At 37.2% G+C, this 26,300-nt stretch overlaps 1 protein-coding gene across 1 annotated transcript in view; it reads right to left on the reverse strand.

The window, feature by feature from the left end:
- Positions 1-25,263, reverse strand: part of LOC107692273 (NMDA receptor synaptonuclear signaling and neuronal migration factor-like) — a 37,607-nt gene extending 12,344 nt beyond the window's left edge. Inside the window, exons 1-7 of the mRNA XM_016491232.1 lie at positions 24,983-25,263; positions 9,786-9,844; positions 8,742-9,566; positions 6,974-7,040; positions 6,716-6,721; positions 942-994; positions 453-542 (exon numbers count right to left, since the gene is read on the reverse strand). Coding sequence (XP_016346718.1) covers positions 453-542; positions 942-994; positions 6,716-6,721; positions 6,974-7,040; positions 8,742-9,566; positions 9,786-9,844; positions 24,983-25,053 — 1,171 coding nt within the window. The 5' untranslated portion in view covers positions 25,054-25,263. The remainder of the gene's footprint in view (positions 1-452; positions 543-941; positions 995-6,715; positions 6,722-6,973; positions 7,041-8,741; positions 9,567-9,785; positions 9,845-24,982) is intronic.
- Positions 25,264-26,300: the final 1,037 nt, after the last annotated feature.

Raw genomic sequence — 26,300 nt, forward strand, 5'->3', positions numbered from 1 at the left:
ATGCATTAAATTGATCAAAAGTGACATTAAAGACTATTGCATTTGTAACAAAAATTTTTTATTTAAAATAAATGCTGTTCTTTTTTTACTTTCTGTTCATCAAATAATCCTGAAAAATAAAGAAAAAAGATTATATATATTATATATATTAAGTAGCACAACTGTTTTCAGAATTGATTATAAGAAGAAATGTTTCTAAATTATCATGTGACACTACAGATGTAAGAATATTTCACAATATCATTGTTTTGACTGAATTTTGATTAAATAAATGCAGCCTTGGTGAGCATTAGACTTCTTTCAAAAAATAGTACTGACCCCAAACTTTTGAACGGTAGTGTAAATAAGTAGTAACTAGTGCTGTCAATCAATTTATGCTTTGATCTTGATATATGGGAATGCTAAGTGAGTCAAAGTGGCACGTGTAAGTGTGTGTGTACAGATGGACTCACTGTCTTTTGAGTCGTTTAAGGAGTCTTGTTTGACAGGGGTCGGATCGCTCCAGGATCGGTTGAAACTCTTCGCCCTGCGCTCTGCAAATGCTAGTGAAGTAGAGAGATGGTCACACGCACACACACGCGACGACCCATGATCCTCACAGACTGTGGGCTGCATCACATACACTCAAACACAACAACAACCACCAGCTACACACACACACATTTCTCATATACTTCAATGTCCATTCGTTCCATTGTCCTATGCTACACTTGAAACACACACAGAAGCAAAAAGGACGAATACTTGTCCTCAGTCGCATTACAGGTCACACTGACGCAAAACTGTCAATCATCCTTCATACAAATACACAAACATGCAGAATATACACATGCTAATAATCTACAGCACATCCACCATGCAATGCATCACATGTACAAACAAAAACACACACAAATGGAGCTCTGCAATCATTCATACCATACACTCACACATAGACTCACTTTGTGCTTTCATTCTTCTGCTGCCCACCATTCTTAAATGCTTCCGAAAATTCCTAGAAATTAGTAGAAGAGGAGTGAAAGAAAAAAAAAGAGTGGAAGAAAAGGAAATGAGAAGGTACATCAGGTCAACAAGACATTTTTCGGATAAAACAAGATAACAGCATGTTACAGCAAACTACATAAAAAAACCTTGTCTCATGTCTGTGCTTGAAAACACAAAAAGATTTCCCTTGGTTATTCAACAGCGCAAACATATTTTGAAGGCCATATGAAACCCAAGCGCTTATTTATTGCAGTACATCGCTAAATAATTCCACCGCAAAGGCCGTCAGAGACACCAGCAGACGTCCTTTCTTGTGTGCACTCATCTGCAGTAATGAACCAGCAAGTGTGTACTTTCTTTGAGCCATTTGTCCCACACTTCCAACATAACTACTCTACATGTCCATGACAACTGTAGACTTAATGACAAAAGCTGAAACACTAGTAAGGGGTGGAAGGTGACAGAGACAACGAGGGACGTGAAGAAATAACAATAAATTAGAAGACAGGAGTTCTTCGGTCAGAAACATACTCTACGCAAGTATGCAAATGCTGTTGTGAATGCTAAGCTAAGTCTTGCTGTACTTAGTTATAAAGTGTTTTTGGTCACACTTTATTTTAAGGTCCAATTCTCGCTATTAATTAACTATTAACTATGACTTTTGGCTCAATAGACTCCTAATTACTGCTTAGGAAGTTAGTTGTTAAGTTTAGGCACTGGGTAGGATTAAGGATGTAGAATATGGTCATGCAAAATATGTGCTTATAAGTAATAATAAATAGCCAATATACTAGTAATATGCATGCTAATAAGCAACTAGTTAATAGTGAGAATTGGTCCCTATACTAAGGTGTTACCGTGTTTTCTTGTGTTACTGTGGCGGTAGACAGAGTTACCTTCAACTGTTTGTGAAATCAAAATTTGAGTTTTGAGGCATTTAGTCCATGTGTGTTAGCTTTGAGGCTAGCTATAAAGTATGCTGGTATATTCCTAAATGTTGACAAAATAAATATGCATTAAAAATGTACAGTCTTTCTAGCTGCAGATTTCAAATTGTGCAATATGCCATTGAAATGAATGAGAATGCTAACAGAATGTTAGCTTTCTCCACAAAGTCATCGTTTTCAGTCACATGACTGGAGGGCAAAACATTCATAGGACTGCATCACAGGCAAGCATTTGAGTTTATGTACTAGTCTATACGTTGGGCCTTTTGGGCCTTGATTTAAACCAAAACAACACTCTTGGCAGGACTGCAGTGCTACACATGGTTAGCACACTGGGGAAGCAAATCCTCATTAGCCAGTGTATTGTGTTATGAAAATTTAATTTCGGAATTTTATTGAGTCTGTTTCAGTGTTTTTCTCCAACAAGTATCCTGTTTTGTCACATAATTACATTGTTGATCATGACTAATTGGAAGGGAAGTAATGAGGAGACAGGAAAAGAGAGGCTGAAACATGGGAGGAAGATAGAAAAAGCGCTTTGTTTACACATGTGACAGAGCTGTGCCCACCTTTGAGAGGAGGGCGATATGGAGAAATGTCCCTTTTCTGTCCGTCTTACGGCTTATTTACACCCACGTGCATTAGAGAGAGAGAGAGAGAGAGAGAAACCTCCCTCGCCCCCGCAGCTGAGGATGAGTCAGAGGCTTTTTTCATCCATAGTCTCTCTTTTCATTCTCTCACTCTTTCTGTCCAAGTCTGCAATCTTTGCTCCTCTATTGGCTCTTTAATTTCATCACCACCTCTCTCACGCTGTTAAATAATTGTAGTCCCTCAATCATGCCCTTTTCCTTTTTTAAAGGAATATTTCCTCATCTTTAAGTTGTTGCAAATGCATATGACTTTTTTATTTTGTTAATAATAAAATACAATATTTCACTATTTAAAGAAATAGTAAGATTTATTATAAATAAATAAATACATGCATACATACATATTTATGCATTTATAATAAATTTTATATTTATTATATTATTTTTATCCTAGGTGCTCTTCTACATGCTGTATAATGAAAGTTAACAGGGGCTGGGATGATCCAAAAAATGACAAAAAGCACCATAACTGTGCCATATAAAGTGGTCCTAGGGTATGAAATGGTTTTAAAATAACTGAAATATAGTGAGCAAATTGCCTGAATTACCTTTATAGTGCTTTTCATAACGTTTTTGGAACTTGACAGCTCCAGTCCCCATTCACTTTCATTGTATGGAAAAGAGCAGCCTGGATAAACTGTAAAGTATCTTTATCTGCATTCTACAAAGGAAAAAGTGTCATATGGGTTTGGAACGACATGGGGACGAGTAAATAATGACCAATTTCTATTTCAAGTGAACTATCCTATTAAGGGGAAGTTCAGTAGGGTTGAACAACTGTATGTGTTATTTCAGGCCACCTCAACTTTCAGCAATTACTCAGGTGTTTTTCCACACCACATTGTCTTTCCCCTACAGCAGCTGTGCACTGTGGGAGACATCTGGCTGGATGCTCCAGACTCCTGTCCAATATGACCTCTCCGGCTCCCAAATGTCCCCACCCACAGCAGCAACTCTGATTACATAATTGACTGCTTGCCTTTTCTTCCTCTCATTCAGATTCTCACTTTCTTCCTTTCACCTCTCTCTGTTTCATTATTTCTCCTTCCCATTCTCCTCCTGAATGTATGATTGCAGGGTATCATTTGCCTCATAGGGACTTTGACTTTCCAGCAACATATCACACCACCCCATCCAACAATACACTCCTGAATCATCTACTGCTACTGTGACCATCTGGTCCTGTTTCAATTACCCCTGATCCTTAGAGTGAGCTTTGAATGAAACATACTAGCAAAAAAAACAAAAGCCAAACAATCTATAAAAAAAACGACCTTATTGATTATATGAAGAATATGCTAAAAGATCAGATCAATATGCTTTATGATATCTGAACTATCATACAGTATATGCTACCCCTTTTCTTTTTTTCCTGTTTACACTCTTAAAAATAAAGGTGCTTCACAATGCCATAGAAGAACCTTTTTGTCTAAATGGTTCCATAAAGAACCTTTAACATCTGAAGAACCTTTCTGTTTGTCAAAAGGTTCTTTGTGGCAAAAGAAGGTTCTTCAGATTACAAAAAGGTAAGAAAGAGATGGTTCTTTAAAGAACCTTTGACTGAATGGTTCTTTGTGGAACCAAAAATGGTTCTTCTATGGCATCACTTGAAGAACCTTTTGAAGCACCTTTATTTTTAAGAGTGTAGGTGAGTAAAGCGGAGGCTTAGAAATTATATAATGTGTGTGCGTGTGTGGATGGGATAATAAATCTTATCAGCATTAAGCTCATCCAGTAGTTAAAACAGATTGGCTGAAAAGCAGGTAAGTGGGCATCTGCCAAATTATGATTACCGCTTACTGATTCAATCAACTGCTGATATAACCAGTTGGGAGAAGCTGCAATACGGTGTAGTTCAAACGCAAAGCAAATTTTAAAAAGGAATGAAAAACGAATAATTTTTTATTAATATTTCATATACCTCAAACATCAATTATCACTCTCAAAATACTTGTTATAAATTTATTTGCATTTTAACATGTTTTTCAGTAACCAAATTAGTATTACCACTATAATATGATATAACCAGCTGGCAAAGCTGCACTGTGATGTAGTTTAAAAAGCATTTGATTAATTTATTTGCATTTTAATGTTTATTAAAACATTAATGAACATTGCTGATGTTATTTAGCATTGGAAATGTCTAGAATTTCTTTTGCACTCCTGTTGATATCAGTTGGACCATTTTTCCTCCAAAAAACAAAAAAAAACTATTTCTGAGGTTGCAAACAATTGCAATTTTCCTCTCAACTTGCATAGTTCAGTCACGCCTTGGTTACACAACAGTAAGTTGGTTTGTGGCAGTGAGGCAAAAAGCAATTTCAAGATGTGTTGTAACCATGGAGGTAAGCCTTCGAATCTGAGTCTCAAATCAGCCCAACCACACAGCAAATTGAAGGCTAAACTGCTTAGGGTGGTTCATGTCTAAGAATAATGAACGTGCCAAGTCCTCAGACAAAATATCTATATTGATATGGATACATATCTCTTTGTTTTAGATAGAACGACAGCTATAGAGGTAGGTGTATAGACAGATAGAATGATAGAATGACACAACGATCGACAGATGTAGATCAAGTTTAGACAGATAGACAGACAGACTGTTGTGCCAGATAGGGCTGTACTGTCAAAGCTCTTCCTCTATATCTGACAGGAATAAAAGCAGAGATAAATGACAGGCCTGCAACAAAGTACCTCTGGATGATGGAGGCTGACTCCATCTCGTTTTTTCTCCTCTTTTTCTCTGCTAGACTGCGGAAAACCCTGGCAGGAGGTGACACAACTTTAATGCCAGCGAGGACGAGGGTGAGGGCTCACACAAGTGCGGTTAGAGGTTAGAGCCATGCTCATGAAGGGGCAATGTTAGGTTGATGTTAGGCAGGAGGAGTTCCATCCAGGTAAATAAAGGTTCAGCCCTAAGCAGAGCCTCGGACTGGATTGAACATTGAAGTATAAATGAACGGGACTTATGCCACTGGTGCAGAAGGAAAACCCTGGTGACACAACTTTAATGCCAGCAAGGACGAGGGTGAGGGCTCACACAAGTGCGGTTAGAGGTTAGAGCCATGCTCATGAAGGGGCAATGTTAGGCTGATGTTAGGCAGGAGGAGTTCCATCCAGGTAAATAAAGGTTCAGCCCTAAGCAGAGCCTCGGACTGGATTGAACATTGAAGTATAAATGAACGGGACTTATGCCACTGGTGCAGAAAATCGAAAGACCATTTATTTATCGTTGCTGTGTTGTTTTGCACTGGTAAGAGAATATCTTGACCTTCCTGATAACATAACCAACAATATCACCTACAGACTGAAATTCCTTCCACATTCTGAGACTCAATTTCTTCTTGCAATTAAATAAAATGTAAGTAAATAAATAAAACTGTTAAAAAAGACATTTCAGACACACCTGCAATTCAAAATGCTGTTCAAAATTATCTCGAGGGACACTTAACATTTCTAGCTAAACTCAACTCAAAAAATGATCGACATCAGCATCCGTCAGCATTTCTAAACCATCCAAGACAACTGTGTCTCCGGCTGAGGTAATCAGAATTATCCAGACCAGCCTATCAAATGTGTTTCTAACCCATTTCCTGAATCCAAATGCATCGGTGCATTTCACACCACTAAAGCAACATCATCAATCTTTCCCTCAGGTTTTCAAACCAAGCGCATTGTGATTCATTTATACATCAAGGTAAAATCATTTTCAGTTTCATCAACTTGACAGCGGTGAAACGGCGGTTTCCTCGGTTCATACACACAAGCCCTATTTAAAAAGGGACCAGTTACCCTGAGAAGATCCAATAAATGTTTGTTTCATAGACAGGTTTGTGCTCTTCCTCACACAACCTCAAATTACGAAGCAATTGCGAAAAAAATTACAGAGCAAATTAGGCTACCTCGGAGGTCCTTTGAGAAATCTAATCCCATCCGGATAGGAATGTTTGTGATTCTAGTCAATATTTTTTTCTCCTTCACTTCTTATTTATTTTAAACACTGTCAAATATTGTAAATAGAGCTAAATTACTGAGACTGGAGGGATGGCAGGGTAGGCAGTGCTGGGGAAGCTAGCGTTTGACATCACTCACTGTCATTTTGTGACATTTAAAGGGTACAAAAGGGATACTCACGAAATCCTGTAGAGCGGAGAGGTGAGGCAGACAAAAAAGAAGAGAGAAAGACAGACAGAAAGCTTAGATAACAACCATGTTTGAAGAAAGTGTGTGTGGTCATCGTGTACTTGTCAGCTCTCTGAGTCAGTTTGACAGTAAATGTCACTAAAATGAATGCGTGTTTGTAGCGAGACACCTTTTGTGCCAGCTGTACTTGAGGTCAATATAGGCTTCAAACTTCAGTGTGTTTATGTGTGTGATGAAGTGAGTACTCACGCCTGCATGGTTGTTGTAGCAGTCTGAAAGCTGAACATGTTTTCTTTAGGGAACCAACTGTTATCTTCTGGTTAGAAACAGACATAAGGGACCACATTAGTACAGCTGAAATGATATATCCAAATATATGAATTGCGTCAAACTGAACAAACATATACAGTGGCCCCAAAAAGTACTTGGACACATAGGCCACACTCCAAAATGTAGGAGTTTCATTGCAGAAGACAAAATAAATATCAAACCAAAACAGCACTCAAATGATACTAGTTTTACTATTCTTAACTATCTTTGCAATTACTTTTAACTGTATAATAATAACAGTAATAATTATATACATACATACATACACACACACACACACACACACACACACACACACACACACACACACACACATATTGTGTTAACAAATGTTTTGCATGAAAAGTGACCTTGTGCTATTTTTCAATAAAAATAAATGCCACTTGGATGATCATTTGTCATCTAATGACACATCTACATTTTTAAATACACTTTTGGGTTCAAAACAAGTTAAGCTCAGTTGCAAATATTGATTACTACAGAAAACATGTTAGCTTGTCTCTTAATTTTTCCTTTTGTTGTTTTAAAGAAAGCAAAAAACATGGTAAAATGAAGGTACATAGCAGGTAATAGTGCTAGTGAAATGTGAATCTGTAAAAATGTGTATTATTTGAGCGTCTACTATTCTAGACAAATGAGCTTCTCGTTATACATCAAAGATGCGTCTGTGTATGTGGGTAGTTGCCAGTACATCAACAGAGACATGTTGTCAGATGAAGGCATAACAGATGACTTTTATTTCTGTCTGGTTTTCAATTGTCAGAACTTTTGAATATATGCAAACAAGAAAGAGACGTTTATGTCTATCTGCAGATTAAAGACTACTGGAAAAACTACCTGCTTAGCTTGATGTTGAAAGGTTCTAACTTTACTAAAAGTTAGTAAACGATTCCATCACACCAGTCTAATTAATAATATTGAAGTACCATGGCTGTACTGTATGTGTGACTAAACTAAAAGCGTTTTATTCCCGTAGCTCAAACCATAGAGAATGGCAACGCTAAGGTCATGGGTTTTATTCCCAAGGAATGCATGAACTAATAGTCTCATGTTAACATCATGTTTAGTATAATCTTTAAATATAATTGCTGTACAACACCATTGGCTAAAATAAAAGCATTTTTAATTTACGTAGCTCAAGCAGTAGAGCAAAGTGGTAACAACACCAAGGTCATGGGTTCAATTCCCAAAGTATGTATGAACTGACAAAAATGTATATCTTAAATACAATAGATATTGGATGCAATTGGGAAAAAAGTATCTGCCATATGCACTTCAGGGCTCCATTTACTATCAGCAAGTGCCTCACTAACCACAATTTTTGCTTGTTTTTGAAGAAAAAAATCAGAATTATTTTCAGTGGTAATCAATATTATGCCAAAATGCTGTTGATTAAGCTTTACTTCTGAACCTGAATCATTCCATTAAGTGTAGTTCAAGTGTCCAAATACTTTCTGGGGCCACTGTGTGAAGATCCACCAGCAACAACATACACACATGGTCCACTCCACAGAGGGAGAGAGCACAAAAGAGACACACAGGAGAGAGGCGAGAGACACAGGAGAGCGGAAAATTACAGACCACGGCACATCGAACATCGACGCCCCTGTTGTTGGCTGAACCCCACCCCTTCCCCTCGGCCAGAGCCTCTCTCTCTTTCTCTCCCCTGTCGCTCTCCCCCTCTCACCTCGCTCCAGCCCAGTCATGCGGTCCACACTGCACATCCACTCTAGTGGTGGCCGGTGCTGCTTGCCTGCCTCTCGGGTGCTGCTTTCCAGGTCCAGGGAGCCCTGGCTGCGCGAGGGAGCCCCGGGACAGGCCTCACAAGCCAGGCCGCAGTCCTTTCCCTCCCCCCAGCCACGGATGTTGTGTGCACTGACCGAGCTCTGCAGAGGCTGGGAAAGGTGGTGGGGATGGGGCACCTCATGGTGATGGTGCGACGTCCCCGCACTGGAGATGTGCTGGTGGGGGTTTGTTCCTCCGCTGCTTCCACCTCCGCTGGTGTTGCTGTGATGGTGGTTGCCATGATGGTGGTTGCTGTGATGATGGTTTCCAGATCCACTTCCGCTTCCACTTCCATGGTGGCGGTGGTGGTGCTGGGTCGGAGAAGACGAGTTGGAGGACGTAGAGGGCTGGGCGAGCTCTTGGGCATGACACGCCTCCTGCGCCCCTTTCAAGACCTCGAGCTCCAGGTTCTCCTTGCTTCCCCGGCTGGTTCCCAGCATGCCGCTCTCTCCGGTGATGGTGTAGACCCGAGCAGGCTGCAGGGAACACTCCACGCACTTCTGCTGATCCTCCTCTGCCGAAAAGCTGCGCTCTAGGGACAGCCGACTCTTGGAGGAAGTTGCCGGAGGTGGCGGTTCCAGAAGGCCCAGGGCGGGATTGATCAAGCTGGGGTCGGCGCTGACGGCTGAGCCCTGGAGGGTGCAGCTGTGGAAGTTGTTGTTCTGAGTGCACAGGCTGTCTGGAGAGTCAGAGTCGTGGCCAACGAGGGTGTCAGACAGTAAGTGATCTTCAAATCAAACATTAGGACAGATGACAAGAGAAAGAGAGAGGACCAAGTGAGAAACAGCAAGAGATGCACAGAGAAAAAGACAGATGAGGTAACACACACTACATTAAGAAGTGGCACAGCTCCTCATGAAACATGAACGCGCCTTGAGAACATCACAGGCTCTAAGTGGACTGAAAAAAAGAAGAGCAGAAAGACAGAGGAGTGGAGATAACTGACCTGATCCGTTGCGGTTCTCAGGATGGGTGTGAAGGTACTCTCCAAATGCACGAGCTGCTCTGCAAAAAAACACACACGCATTCGTCATTGGCAGGCCCACACTGTGACTATAGTAATGGATGAAGGATAGTGTTAGGCATGACATGCTGTAAAGTCACAAGCAAATGACTTGGTTCTATTAATGAATCGTTCAAAAAGAATCACAAACCAGTTACAAGCTTGAATCAGTCTGACAAATCTTTCATCAAATTAACTCACTGAATCAGTCAGAGCAGTTACTGAATCAAAATCAGACTCACTGAAATGCAAGTTATTATTTCATTACTTTCAATGATGTCGATCTCGAAATTAAGCTTTGAGTACTTTTGAGTGCTTAAAGGGATAGTATACCCAAAAATGTCATCATTTACTCACCCTCATGATGTTCCAATCCTTTTGAAATACAAAAGAATATAATAATATTAATATTTTGAAGAATGCTGGTAGCCAAACAGTTTTTGTGCCCATTGACTACCAAGTGAATTGAAATATCCTCTTTTATGTTCCTCAGAAGAAAATCATGTGGGCGAGTGAATTTTGGCATGATTTAAATTTTTCAGTGAACTATCCCTTTAAGGTTTCTGAAAAGTCAGTTAGAATCATTACTGACTCATTGTTATAATGACAATGTATAGCTAAAAATATACATTTACGATAAATAATATTTTAATAATAAAAAAAACATTCACCATGTGAAATCCATTCTGCAGAATTCCACATTTTCTCCTAAAATCAGCTTAGTCATCAGGCTACAAAACCACAGAAGCGTCACACAGTGTAATCCAGCAGTGCACAATCCAGTGACCCTGTCAGCAGCTGATCGTATTTAACATTTACTGCAATCCTTTCATTACTAAAATCATGTTTTAATGAATCAAGCCCATCATGATGTCTCTCTTTCAAGAGAACATCAGAGCATTCAAGCAAGCATTAATGCAAACTTGCATTTTAAAACATGCATACATCTGCATTTTATACATTTAAACATTATATCACTATATTTATCATTTATTTTTGATTTAATTCTTATTTTCGTCAGGTTTTATGTGTTGCTAAAGCAATCAAAATGTAGTTTTCATGACCATGACCACGAGAGGCACTCACACTGACACTATTGAGAGTTTATTTGTTACTGTGCCTTTAAGACTTTTAAGTAAATAGACAGCACTTAAACTCTTTTATGTACAAAAGATCAAGTAAGATTTCTGATGATATGGCCCCCTTTAAATAACCATTTCCCCCACAAATGAACACGATAAAGCCCTTCTTGAAAAAGTCTAGATGGACGATGGTTCCTTATATGTCATTACCTCTTCCTGCTTCCGGATACGGCTGACAGTTTCTCTCACTTCTTTTTCAATTTGAGAAATGACAGGCCCAATGCGGACTACTCTTAGCCTCTTAATGTCACCTGCTAAGCTGACACCAGCCTCGGGTATAAAGGGCTTTCACAGGGATATGAGTAATGCTCTGCATGTGGCAGCTGCCTGCATCGGGAGGTTTGAAAGCCGGACTCCTCAAACTTAAGAATGTGGCTCGGCTTCTGCAGTGTGAAGGCTGAAATGAGGGGCAGGCATGTGGAAATGCATGTGACTGTGAAAAAGAGGGCATATGGCAGAAAGAAAGGTGGGAAAACAAGAGTGGGGAGAGGAAGGGAGAAAGATAGAGGAGGAGGAGGAGGAGGAACAGAGACACATGCACTGTGTAAATGTAATTGGTTGTTTTGAATTTCAGAGCCACCCACAGATTCAGATGTAGCGTTTTTATCTTTCCAGTCCAAGAGGAAGAATGTGGGAGAATTTGAGGGGTGAGAAAGGGACAAACAGAGACATGGAGGTAAGTAGAAATATGGATGTGAAAATATAAATATATAATAATTAAATGACTACATATATAATAAAAACAACTGTGGAATTAAGAAAAATTAAACATGACAGTCAGCATTTCTTTTGCCATTTTTAATCACTATTTTCAGTTATGAGGTCATAAAAAACTGCATGTATAAATAATGAAAAAATTATAAATCATAATAAAATAATGAAAAAAATAAGAAAAGAAAAAATTTAAAGTAGAAGAGTGTGTCATGCTGCAGGTCATGTAAACTAAAATGAAAACTGAAAATTAGTGTAGCATGTCACGCTGCAGGTCATGTCAACTAATATAATAAATGTAAAAATAATTTGAAAAGAAAAATAATTTAAAATGAGTAATATCGCTGCAAGTCATGTCAACTACTATAATAAAATAATAATAATTAAAAAATGTTTAAAATTAATATAGCATGCCATGCTGCAGGTAATGTCAACAACTATAATGAAATAAGAATTTTAAAATAATTTTAAAAAGAAAATATGTTTAACTGACAATAGCATGCCACGCTGCAAGTTGTGTCAACTACAGTACAATAAAATAAATATGGTTAAAAAGGAGTATAGCATGTCATGCTATAAATGTAGCCTACCTTTAATGTCTGCATGCGTTTCTCTCAAATATACAGAATATTATCTTCATTAGAACATGATAGCAGCTTTGAATTAAAGGCTCATGAATAACTAAAGCATACTAAAGCATCAAAGTAAGCACTAATTTGACACTTAATTCACAGGCAGCTATAAAGAGAGTGCGTCAGAGATGGAGAGACTGAGAAAACGCATAAAAACTGCGAAACGAACGTCACAACGCTTCCCACAGGAGATATTTGTCACCACTGGCTTATCGTAAACAGCAGGAATCAAAGAAACAGAAAGAGAAACACTAATTAGTTATGGCCTGAGGGGGTTTCATCAGTAACAATCGATAACACCGACTGAGAATTGTGGGAAATGATTTAGCCAATCAGAATAGACGATAAAGATTTGAATAAATAATGAAGCCAGTATAACCAAAGAGACTCTGGCGGTTCACATTTCATAAGTGCATATTGACGCCTCAATAATAAACGAACAACAGCTTATTTTGTTCTGCATACGGTGGCTTTGGCACTCTCAACTGTGTAAATCTCCGGGTGAGTCATTGCTTTTCGGGAAGCTGATTCAATCTTGTAGGAGACATGACGGATGAATCCTTAATACGCTTTGCCTGAACCCGTTTTCGCCACACAGACACATATTTGCAGGCACCAACATATGCTTTATACCTTTATTGTATCTAATGAACATGTTCTGCACAATATATGGCTACACATAATCACATCCATTCCCCACACACGGAAAACCCACTCCGAGCTCGATCGTTCCACAGGAATCCCTGGTGGCTTGCAGTCGCCCTCAGCTTTCCTGACGTAACGTTCAACAACATGACACTTGTTGTGACAGCGCTGTAAATTATTCAGTTTTACCATAACAGCTGATGTTGAACCAGGTCATTCTCGCCCGCTCTGTAACAAGCATCCTCCAATGCAAGAGGGTTAATTGGAATGCCTGTTAGGTCTGAAGAGCCACATACTTGACCTGAAGAGCTGGGGAATGCAGTAAGCATAGGAAGCTGACTACACAGGGAGCATCCTAACTGTCATGTAACCTAATAAATGAGAGATTAGGAACCCTCTAGATCAGGGATGGGCAACTTTGATAGTGATGAGGGCCAGCATTTTTTCTCCTTTATACCAAGGGGCCAGATTACTAATCCACGTCCACACACCTTTTACACCGTCTTACTCAATTTCCTTTTTATTGAAGGAAATTAAAGTGTAACTAATGTAATTTGTTTTTAAAATTTTACTAACTATAAAACTTGTGCAGTTATGCTAATTCAGAAGGAAAATTTTGTTATCAGTGGACAGAAATATTACCCCAACAAGCCAACGAGTAAACATCTCAATTGCATTGTCTGTAAATTTGCAACAAACAAATGTGTAACCGCAGTACACAAAAAGCTGACTGCAGTGCTCAAGTTTATTCAGTGAAATCGTAGCCTTTTGAAGTTTAATCGACATATTAATCCATATAGCAATTCTTGTCTTTACGTCCCCAAACACCTCTTATAATTTAAACTTTTTGTACCATTTCCATGGCCTTAAATGTAAACAATTTAACTGAAGACGTTTTAAGGACCCGCGGAAACCCTAATAAGAACACAGTGCAAACATTTTTGTCATGCATTTGCCAAAAAGCTTTTGTTGACTGTGAATTTTACCTTTGAAATTTGAGGCAAGTGCAACTCTGGCGTCCCCGTTGTTTGTGAGCAGTGGTGTGATGGCGATTTAAATAAAATACAGATTTCCAAACAATCCAAACATATGGGTATCCCCTTGAACTTAGTAAAAAGATAATCTGTTTACCATCTTGACTGAAAAATACTGTTTTCATTGTCAGTTTTTCATTCATTATTTGCTAATATTAGTGAAAGTTTACATTAGAGTGCACGTCCTACTACGCTGAAATTAATACGGGGAGCGGCTGGAAACTAGCGACCTCTCCTGGTTGGAGATAGTATTAACATCTTAAACTGCAAGCAATCTTTACGTGACTTGCTTTTCAAATGTTTTAAAATTGATCATCTGAGTCTAATATGATCCAGCGGGCCGTACTAAAAGACACTGCGGGCCGTATACCGTATGGGGGCCAGTTGCCCATCCCTGCTCTAGATAAATGACGCACCAAATTTAGACTGATTTGATGTTATTAAGCTGCTAAGCTAACAGTGTGATGCTTAAATAAGCATAAAAATATACATTTTACACATACTGGGAAAAATAATAAATTTTGAATTACTCAAAACTGTATTTTTATTTTTTGTTTACATTTTTATAATATATAGTATCATCGATACTATGCAATTTGAATGTTGGATTCTTTCACTGAGCTGTAAAATTAAAATAAACATTACACATTAACATTAAAATTAAAAATAAATAAATAAAAATAAATGTAAAATAAAATTCAAGGTAATTTCCATCTGTTCTAGAGCACTACATTTTTTACAATCAAATATCAATAAAATATTATAAATAATATAAAATAAAATATCAGAAGAAATAAAGGATAAAATAATACATTTTGAATTACACAAATCTTTTTTTTATATATATATACATTTCAGTATTAATGATACTATGCAGTAGTGAATGGAATTTGAATCTTGGATTAAATATTAAAGCTAATTTTTTTATTAAAATAAAAAAAATAAATAAATAAATACAAATACAAATTAAAACAATTAAATTAAAATAAATCTATCTGCTAAAATTTTACACTGCTTTTTTTTCTGTTAGCTCCTTTGATTAACATCAGCCAGACGTCCCAAGCTGAGGGAATTATCATATTAATAAAATATCAGAAGAAATACAGGAAGATAAGAAGGAAGGAAGGGGAGCGAAAGAGAGGGAGGGCAAGAAAATGGGTAATGGGTAAAGCGAGATAGAAAAAAAGAGGAAAAATAAAAAAGGGGAGCCACTAGGTGAAGATGAAATAATAAATAATAAAAGGAAGTCAGCATGCTTCCAGAATGTGACTGAAGGTGAAACAAGAAGAGGAAAAACGATGTAAATGTGTGTGTTTTGAGGCTGGAGAGGAATGTTTCCTGTGACTCCAAAGGGTCAGAGAAACAATTAAGGTAGGTGGGAAAAAAAGAGAGCTGAGAGGAACATTAAACATGAAAGTGTATGAAATGTGGTCAAAGACGCAAGAAACTGGTGGAATTCAATACAGCAACATAGTAATTTCCAGTCTGAGATACACAAACATTCTCTCCACCATTCAAAATAAAACACAAAGTCTACATGGATCTGCACGTTGTTTCCTCTCTCTGTGCGTGTGTGTGTGTGTGTGTCTGTAATTATTATTCTCAATGGCAATTCCTTATAGATTCTCAATTTTGTCTTATGTTTTTTGTACTAGTATATTTTGGGAGGGTGTGCTTAATAGTCATGAAAATAGTGCAATTTATCTTATACATACACCGCACTAATACACTCCTGTTCAAACGTTTTTTTCAGTTTCTTTTCTTTTGAAAGAAATTAACACTTTTATTCATAAATATGAAATGTTACTTGAGCAGCAAATCAGCATATTAGATTGATTTCTAAAGAATCATGTGAAACCAAAGACTGGAGTAAGGGCTGCTGAAAATTCAGCTTTGCCATCATCATAGCAATAAATTACATTTTAAAATATACTAGAATAGGAATGAATGAATGAATTAATGAATGAATGAATGTTAGTTTAGTTCAAACCTATTTTATCCATAAAATGAAAATCAGTGGCGTCCAAAAGTACTTTCACTGAATACCACAGAAGAAAGTAGGTCACAGAAGTTTGGGACAACAGGATCATCTAGAGCAGATTTCTCACTGCAAATGCTTTAGAGCTCTTTCTATCTCTTTGCTTTCAGCAGTGTTACTCAACAGAAGCAGCACATAAAAGCATGAGCACAGTAGGAGGGGACGGAATCCATGACAGTGCACTCACACACATTCACACACACACAGCAGGCACTCATGCATGAAACATACACACACTAGAAAATTCACACTCAAAGCCACTCTCAAACACAGGACTGTCATAATGCAGTATACTGTTGTTGTTTTTACACCAAATCAGTTTAAGTTAATCACATGGCATTTACAGCATTTAACATCATTTGTAATGAACTGAAAACATAACAAATATGGCAGATTTCAAATCACTCACACCAGCCGAGCATCTGCCATTGAGATGAATGCTAATGCTAAGAGATAGAATGGTATCATAATTAAAGGAATAGTTCACCCAAAAATTAAAATTTGCTAAAAATTTAATCACCCTCGGGCTATCCAAGATTTAGATGGGTTTGTTTCTTCATCGGAACAGATTTGGAGAAATTTAGTATTACATCACTCGCTCACCAATGGATCGTCTGCAGTGAATGGGTGCCGTCATAATGAGAGTCCAAACAACTGATAAAAACATCACAATAATCCACAAGTAATCCATACAACTCCAGTCTATCAATTAACCACTTCTGCATGTTTGTAAGAAATGAATCCATCAAGACATTTTTAACTTCAAACCGTCGTTTCCGGCTAAGCTATGAGTCCTGTATCTGTAATATTGCTTTCTTCAGTGAAAAAGTCATTTAATCTGAATCAGGAGAGAAATACACACAGATCAAGCATTGGTTACAAGTGAAAACAGTCCAAACCCTTCTTGGTGGATTTTGATGTGAGAGGACAACAGGGGATGGACTTTCACTGGATGAAGTGTTATTACAGATTATGGACTGGTATTTTGACCAGAAGTGACAGTTTAATATTAAAATGCCTTGGATGATGGATTTGTTTCTTACAAACATGCAGATTTTCACTTCAAAATATGTTCATTGATGGACTGGAGTCGTGTGGATTATTGTGATGCTTTTATCAGCTGTTTGGACTCTCATTCTGTCGGCACCCATTCACTGCAGAGAATCCATTGGTGAGCAAGTAATGTAATGCTAAATTTATCCAAATCTGTTTAGATGAAGAAACAAACTCATCTACATCTTGGATGGCCTGAGGGAAATTTTCATTTTTGGATAAACTATTCCTTTAAGTACGAAATGATTTAGAAAACTTGATGGTCTAGACTGCAACGTCTTCTTTTTAAGACACTTCACCAAGCAGACGATTCACTGGCATTTTTCCCACAGATCTTTATGCATTTAATTCAGCCAGGTCTTTGAGAACAATTATAAGGTGAGTGGATAACATTAATTTAATATGAGCCCGGGGACAACCGAACAGTTAAGCATTTCTGATCCTTCTGACACATTTTCCTCTGATATATTCTGAGCTAGTAAAAACTGCAGCACAGCTAATAGCATGTTCTTGTAACGCGTGTTTGCACAGCATATGGGACCTGCGCTTCGGCACATACCACAGATTAAAATGTCACCCTCCTCCCTCTTCCACGGTTTGAGAGCCAAGCTTAATGATGCCTGGAATCCTCCTTCGCCCTGAGTGCACCCTCTCTTCAACTCTCACTCGACCCTTTTCTCTCTCTCTTGCATAACAGCAGAGACAACAATGTCAAAGGCGTAATCACAGAGCATCAGAGTCATCCTGAGATCTGCATTATCTCAAACGGTCAGACTAATTACAGGACACAGTTTCATCTCCGCAACCAGACAATAAATAGAGCAGGAAGTGAAGGAGGGAGATGCAGCATGTTCCGACTGACTTCTTATAGAAGTATATAAGACGTGGAGTCTCTTCACAAAGATGTATAATTAATGATGTTAAAACTTTAAGGCAGACGACTTTGCGGTTTTGCATAGTGAGAGGTATTATCTAGGATTTGTTCATTTAGCATTTGGATAAAATAGGATTTGTTAAGTCTAACCTACTGAAAAAGTGAGAGTTCACTCAAAAACAAAAATTCTGTCATTATTTACCCAACCTCTTGTCATTCCAAATCTGGATGCTGTTATTTTTTTTCTATGGAACACAAGATGAGAAGAAGAGAAAAGAAGGGCATAATAGAAAAAGGATTTTGGGAATAGTTAGTTAAATTTCAGTCTGGTCCTTACAGAAAAACAATCAAATGATTTTAGAATACTTTAAATTTAGAGGTCAATCAAAATGGTTTCTTAAAAAAATTAATGATAATAATATATATTAATAATAAATACTTATATTCAGTGATGATGCATTCAATTGATCAAAAGTGACAGTAAAGGCATTTACTGTACAATGTTAAAAATTATATATTTTTTAAATGCATCACTTTTTTTAACAACAATATTGAGCAGCACAACTGGTTTCAAAACTGATAATAATAAGAAATGTTTCTTGAGCACCAGATTAGCATATTAGAATGATTTCTGAAGGATCACATGACACTGAAGACTGGAAAAATGACATCAAAGGAGTAACATTTAAAAAAATAGTAAAATACAAAACAATTAATTGAAATTGTAATAATATTTCACAATATTGCTGTTTTACTGTATTTTTATCAGATAAATGCAGCCTTGGTGAGCTAAAGAGATTTCTTTCAAAACATTAAAAAAGATCTTACCGACTGATAATCGTCCAAGTGGATATAGTTATTAATGGTTATTGTCATAATAACAATTCAAAATTTCTCTTTTTGTTAAGCTTGTTATAGTTCCAGGCAGAGCAGCTTGACCAAAATCAGCATGTCTGTACCTTAGACTGCAATTTGTTCATTTAAGATGATCACCGGCTGATCCAATTTAGCTGGACTAGGCTGGTGTTTCAGCAGTGTTAATAAATAGCTGATTTAAATGTCGACCCAATGCCTCCTGTGGCCTGTGCCAAAACCCCCCCAAAGCTATATAAGAAAATCTTCATAAATTCCCTGCTTTGATATTTAATATGAAAATACAAGCTATTTTTAACATGCTAGAATGAGGGTGACATGGAAGTTTGCAGCTCTAGATGCTTTCTGGGAAACTATATGAGCACATCTGAAATGCCAGCATTCGGCAGATTTATCCGAGGCCCAAAGATCAATGAGTCAGATCTCATCAGACTGCAGTGAATAAAAACACACTGAAAAGAGCCTCACTTCCCACTTGATAGCTCAGACTAGGCTTAAAGAAAGGCAGTCTCTTCAGATACTGCAGGCGTGAGAGAATATCTGGGATGCTTCCTTAAAAGGTCCCATATAGGTCAATGGATTTCTGGGTCTGTTTTAACCTCTTAAGACCCTGCAGCCTCATATGAGGACATTATATTTTTGTGAATTTCTCTGAGACTGTACATGCCACAGTTTTAAGTCTGGATGTCCTGTACAGAGCACATGCAGGGCTTTCCAGAGATACTAAATGTGTGGATGTTTCACCATGACCACTCCCTCTCCTTGGTCTTCAAAAATGTCTGATATTAATTTAGTGATATTGTTTTTCATTACATGTTGCCCCAAAAACACATTAATATGCTAATTAGATTTAGTTTATAGATACATTGTATATAATGAGAAAACCTGTTTATGGCCATTTTACACACATTTTGCAGAAAGAAAAATAGTACATTGAATCATTCTGTTATAACATAGTTGAGAATCATCTTTATACAAATTTTGATTAAAAAAAAATCTTGAAAACTAAAAATGTATTGGTGATTTAAAAAATCAATTGTTTTTGCCTATGCATGTTCATTCATGTCTTTTTATTTTTTTATAGAAATTGAGTCCCGATGTCCTCTACCGAGGACATAGCATAACTTATGAATGAAATATAATTTTTTAATATATATATTTTTTTACATTATTTTTAATGCTCTAAACAATGTAAAGACATTGAAAAAACTAACTTTTTCCTAAAACTTTTTTCTCGGGTCTTAAGAAGTTAAGTGCCAGAGATAGAGATTACACAGCACAACACTTCTCATTATGTTTCCAGCAATAAATAAATAAATAAACATTCCTACTTTCAACTTTGGCCCAGGGTCTGTCTGGAAAAGATGGAATGTAATGGAAAAGAAAGTCATTTTCCTAATCTTATTTGAGTGTTTTTCATTAAAAATTTTATTTTAATCATTAAAATAAAAATGTAAAATAAAAATGTAAAAAGAGGCAAAATTGTATAAGATAATAAGACTTGTTTTCAGGTAATATCTTAAATTAAACATATTTTTACCTACCCACTGGCAGATAATATGTTCCTGTTTTAAGCATAAACCTCAATAGTTTAGTTTGGTATATTTATGGTTAAAAACTCAATATTCCAGTAATAAATGTAATTCAAAATATATTCAAAATATATTCTTTCAAAAAGCCTTAATATCTGAGCAAAAAACAATTTACGCAATATTGCCTCTTTTTGCTTAGACATTTTTTTTCAGTTAAATAACTTATAGTACGGCTGTTTTAAGAAGTTTTCACAGTACACTGCAATCATCCAATCAGAGTGAAAAAACACTCCTAACATCATAATAGTGTGACATCTCACTGAATGCTCAGCCAGGACACAACATTCAGTTTGGCAGTGATTTTAAGACACGTCTGACTGCTTATCCCTAATTAACATCTTCATCTAATTCTGCTACGCCTTATTTTCCATTCTGATATTAAGGACACACACTATAAACAGTATACAGCATAAGAATAACCAATGGATCTCTGAATGTTCCGGTACATTTAAACCTTATGAATTCAAACCTTAACTAAAACCCAAAGGATTCACGAAATAGAAATATGCATGTATCTATCGAGATGAGACGGCATGATAGCATAGCCGGTGACTCAGACTCTCAGCTCATAAATCAGAGTGGATGAGTATCAAGTGGAACTCTGCAGATCGCTCATGATTAGCATACAAACACTGTACACACCAGGCTCTCCATGCTGACCCAGTGGCCCTGAAAGCACCTAAAAATGACTCAGAAACAAAAGAAGAAAGACCAACAGGAAGAACCCATTACATAAGGCATATGAAGTGATTCTGAGAAGAAAAGAATATTTATTGCTACACAGCTTAGGACCAATAGTTATTTTTTTTAAAAAACTGAAAGCTTAAAGGGATAGTTCACCCAAAACTTAAAAGTGTGTCATGATTTACTCTCACGCCGTTCCAAGTCTTCCATTCAATAAAAGTCTAAATTGTTTGGATCCTAACGTTCTTCAAAATATCTTCTTTTGTGGAGGAAAGAAACGCAGTGCAGGGTTGGAACAAGGTTATTATAATTAAATAAAACAAACTAAAATGAAAAAAACAACAACAAAAAAAAACATTTTTATTACTTGAAATAAAATTATAAAAAAAAAACCATCTAATCTAATTTTCTTTTAGTTAATCTTGATGCACTAAAATAACAAACTAAAAATGAAACATAAATTAATAAAAATGACAAAAACAACTAAATGATTACAATTTTAATTCAAATGAAAATAGAAAAATAAAATCTAAATGAAAACATTAACAAACTATAATAGCATCTCGATACTAAAATATCACTGGTTCGGAATGAATGACATATGGTGAGTAAATTATTACATAATTCACATTTTTGGGTAAACCATCCCTTTAAAAATAACCCATTGAGGGGTTCAAAACTGCAATCTTTTAGTTACCAGCTCAGATCTTATCCAAAGAATATGTTTCGTTTCACACTTTGAGGGATTATTCAGAGAAAACTACTACAAATGCATGATGTGGCCAAGCTGAGAAGAATTTAAAAGTAGAACAGGTTGAGAGCAGGAATAGTGCGTCGGAGTGGGCCGGGGTAATATTAATCCTATGTGTAATCTCAGAACATGATCCACCTACAGATTTCACTTCTGAACAGCTCAGTGGTCATGACCCAGTGTCTGAAGGAGAGGAGATTACCAGAGACCGCCTTCACAGGGTGCAACAGTCCCCCGGACAAAGCCAAATCCAGGGGGTGAAAGGGAGGTTCAATAGTAAGTGAGCACAAAGCGTGCACATTATTCTAAACTGTGTTGAGAAAGACTAGCTTTTGACATAAAAGCCATTTCTTTGACAGGCAACTAATCGCAATATGACAATGATTTAAATCATTGTCATATTGCGATTAGTTGACTGTCAATATGACAATGATTTAAATTTGGCTTTGGCTGACAATTATTCTACAGCACAACACCTCTTTCTTTGCTCAAAAACACTATAATTTACAAGCTATAATAACAGTAACAACTGCCACAGGGCAATGACTAATTCCTTTGCAAATGAGCAGTTTCTTCCTTCAGGGCAGTCTGAATACTGTCTGATTACTCCAATGCAGCTGCTTTAATTTTAATTGAAGGCATTTTAGAGGCTCTTTTGTTTGTGTTGATAGAGATGGACCCTAGAGCAGTGATTCTCTTTTTGACTCCAAGATTTGAAGGCCAACAGAATATCTGCAATATTTCCGACAAAGCTGCTAATTTAAAAAAAAAAAGTATTTACAGAAACCTGGAGTGAATATACTACAATAATAAAAAATAAGTATAATGTCATTTGAGATATATACAAATGTTAAAACTCCAGATCATGAGAACCACGGTACTTAAAAAAAATAAAAATAAATAAGAAATATGACTTCAGCTAAAAACTTGATTTTTAGCTGTTTCAAGCTTATTTCAACCTAGTTTTGTATAATTTTAAATAATTTTTAATTAAAAAAAATCATCTTTAAGCCCCCTTAAACAGCAAATGTGCTGATGCCCCCTAGTGGGTCCTGGTCCCCAATTGAGAACTACTGCCCTACAGCTAATCTAAAACTTTCACTAATTAATTGGTCATGATTAATGAAAAAAGATTAATACGCTCAGCATACAGTTTGTAAATTCCTCATGCATTAACATTAATATTGCTAATATTGCATGACTCAAAACTTTGTATGAGAGTGTCTTATCATGCCGTTAACATGTTGTGTCTGTTTAGGATTCTGTCTACTGTTGTTCTGTTACATCGGTCATTTCTACTCAGCATGCAAAGCCGTTCGCACTGATATACATGCCCTGCATACTGAACAGCTCAGGCTTATGACACACACACACATAAATGCACCGAGGTAAAGGAATGCCATCCCATTCATTACTTCAATCCGTGCCTGAATGCTTTACGTCTACAGCTGGATTTCGACAAGGTCATTTCAATGGCAGCTGCAAAGTTTTTCTGCTCGAATGCAACAATCGAATCCATTCTGCCTGTGATCAGTAAGGATGCAATGACTCACAGCATCCCTGAGGCACCTGGGCCAGACGTTAGGGTGAGAAGGTGAACCTCTTGCCATGTTATAAATTATGACAGATGCGATACACATGAGCTAAACAGACACTAGTTATGTAATAACAAGTCTGTAGTCAAGACTAGCAGTCAATATGAGCTTTTCATAAATAATAATGAAATCAAGCCGGTATTATGTTGTCTTAGAATAACGTGACTGCCAGTTTTCCAATCATTATATAATTCACTGTGACACAGGAACACCAGGGCCAGCAGGAGTCAGTCACTGATGATTGACAGATCGAGTCAGTCTTGTGCATACTTGCCTGTTGCAAGTGTATCAGGAGTAAAGGATGGTGTCAATGCCTTGATCTAGACAAGATGATGACTCGTTAGGCTGCCTTGCTGGAAAATCCATCTTAGGCTGGTAGCCTTTAGCTGGTCAAACATGGTCTAAGCAGATTGTTATCACTGGTGAGACTATCTTAGACCAGCAAACCAGCTTAAGGTGGTCAAGATGGCTTTAAGAATAAGAATGGATTTTACAACAGCATTCTCACAAATGTGAAATTTCCGTTTATGAAATAAACAGTTTATTGAGAGACCTCTGTGTTTTTCTACTCTCAAGAGTAATTAACAAAATAAATTAATAAGTGCATATATTAAGTAAGTTGTGGGATCCTTTACTTAAAGGTAAAGGTAGGTGAAATTCTTAATTTTTCCCCCAAACCTGTATGATATCTACTTTCCTTTGCTGAATATAAAAACAGAAATTCTAAAGAATGTTTTTGGTGATTGAACATGTAAAGCATGCAAAAGCACCGTAATAGTACAACAACCATAGTATTGTGTGAGGAACAGATCAAAATGTAATTTGTTATTCACTAATAATAATGTTCACTTCCATTGAGCTGATCATTGAATCACCGATATGAACTTGAGGGCCCTATCAGTAATAAAAATGATTCACTGAAAGTTTCAACACACATGACATTCCGAGTTCTGTCATGTTGCTTACTCTGATCAAATATTTTCATTAAATGAAGATTCGCTTTCGTTCTACTCCTCACATTCTTTATCGTATGGCTCGCCTCTCACAGACTTTTATGATACTTTTAACATGATATTTTTATGGCTTGACATTTTCATTCACCAGTTATTTGCATATAAAACACACAGGTTGTCCGCAAAATATATACAGGTCTGGAACAACATGAGAGAAAGTAAATGATGACATAAATGTCATTTTGAGGAAAATCGTCATTTTAATGTGAATACAAATGTACAAAATTTTCGCATTCAGTAGATAAATGAAATAGTAACGTTAACAAATACTCGTATTCGGGACGTCGGTCTTCTAAATGACCGGTTTGCTCCGACAAATATCACGGCTGACCTTTCTTTTCTCGCATGAATGATAGTTAAGATCCCCACGCGCCGTTTTGTAACTTCAGCGGCAGTGCGCGCAGAGCTCTGAAGCCACACGTACGAATGCAGAAGGGAGCTGAGCTGAAGGGCTTCATGCGGTGCAGAACCCAAAACGAGTTCAGATAAAAGCAGACACTCACCTAACTTTGGCTGCCACCGAAGAAATCGCATCATTTTTCAGATTCTTCCTTTTGGACACTGCAGTTCCCATGCTGACATGGAAACAACGCTTGCAAGAAAACAGCACATTCCAGATGTCAAAGCATTAGAGAAAACGCGTGGGGAAAAAAATGATGGAACACGTTGGTTTTAGGACACGGATCCCTCTGCGTTCACATGAAGGTCTGTTTATAGCATAACACAAAATTCTGGAGGAAATGCGGGACAGAAAATGCTGCCGTCTCCTCTTGCTAGTGTCAACTAGTTAAAGAAAACACACACGCACGAGCAGGTCCCTCCCCTCCTCGCTCTCTCTCTTCATTGAGATGACAAAGATACGATGGCTTGAAGAGTGTTTATGGTGGTGGGAGTGCGTGAGGGTTCAGACAGGAAACCCAGTGGGACCATATATGGAGCGACCACTCCTCCAATTCCACACACTCTTAATGTTTATTTATCTATCTATCTATCTTTCTATACTCTGATCCATCCATTTATCATCTATCCATCCACCCATCCATTCATCAACCCATACTTTCCATCCTGTCTACCCATCCATCCATACGGTGTATCCGTCCACCCATACTCTCCATCCTGTCTACCCATCCATCCATCCTCTCTATATCTATCCATTTGTCATCTATTTACCTGTAAAAATGTAATATAATCTAAAAGAATGCTTCAAGTGGTAATGTCTAAATTAACTGGTACAGCATCATTACAGGTACCTAATGACGTTTGTCATTAAAGGGGTCATATGATGCGATTTCAAGTTTTCCTTTCTCTTTGGAGTGTTACAAGCTCTTGGTGCATAAAGAAGATCTGTAAAGTGGCAAATACTAAAGTCTCAAATCCAAAGAGATATACTTTATAAAAGTTCAGAGTCAGCCACACCTACCTAAAACTGCTCGTTCTAACACGCCCCCACATATCTACCTAAAATAATGTTCTTTTTAGTAACATCATATGACCCCTTTAAGGATCACTGAATTATTTTGCTGTTACAATAAAATGTCAAAACCAATTTACTCCATATTAAAATACAAAAAAAAGAAAAATTTATAAAATACATCATAACTATGCACAAAGTACTTGTTAAAAACCATAATCATTTAAAAGTCTACACATATAGGGAATAGGTGATGTCCTGTATTTTTCTGTTCAACATCTGGAGATTGTCAGTTTATCTGAGTTCCTTGTCTGGCGTCCTGTCAACTCTTCCCTGAGTGGTGGTAGCCAGTCTCTAAAACTAGACTTGTATAGCTTCCTAGCAAAATCAAGACACAGTTGGACTCGTCT

Source organism: Sinocyclocheilus anshuiensis, unplaced genomic scaffold (genome assembly GCF_001515605.1).
Source record: "Sinocyclocheilus anshuiensis isolate Anshui unplaced genomic scaffold, SAMN03320099.WGS_v1.1 scaffold478, whole genome shotgun sequence".
In the NCBI taxonomy this organism is placed as follows: Eukaryota; Metazoa; Chordata; class Actinopteri; order Cypriniformes; family Cyprinidae; genus Sinocyclocheilus; species Sinocyclocheilus anshuiensis.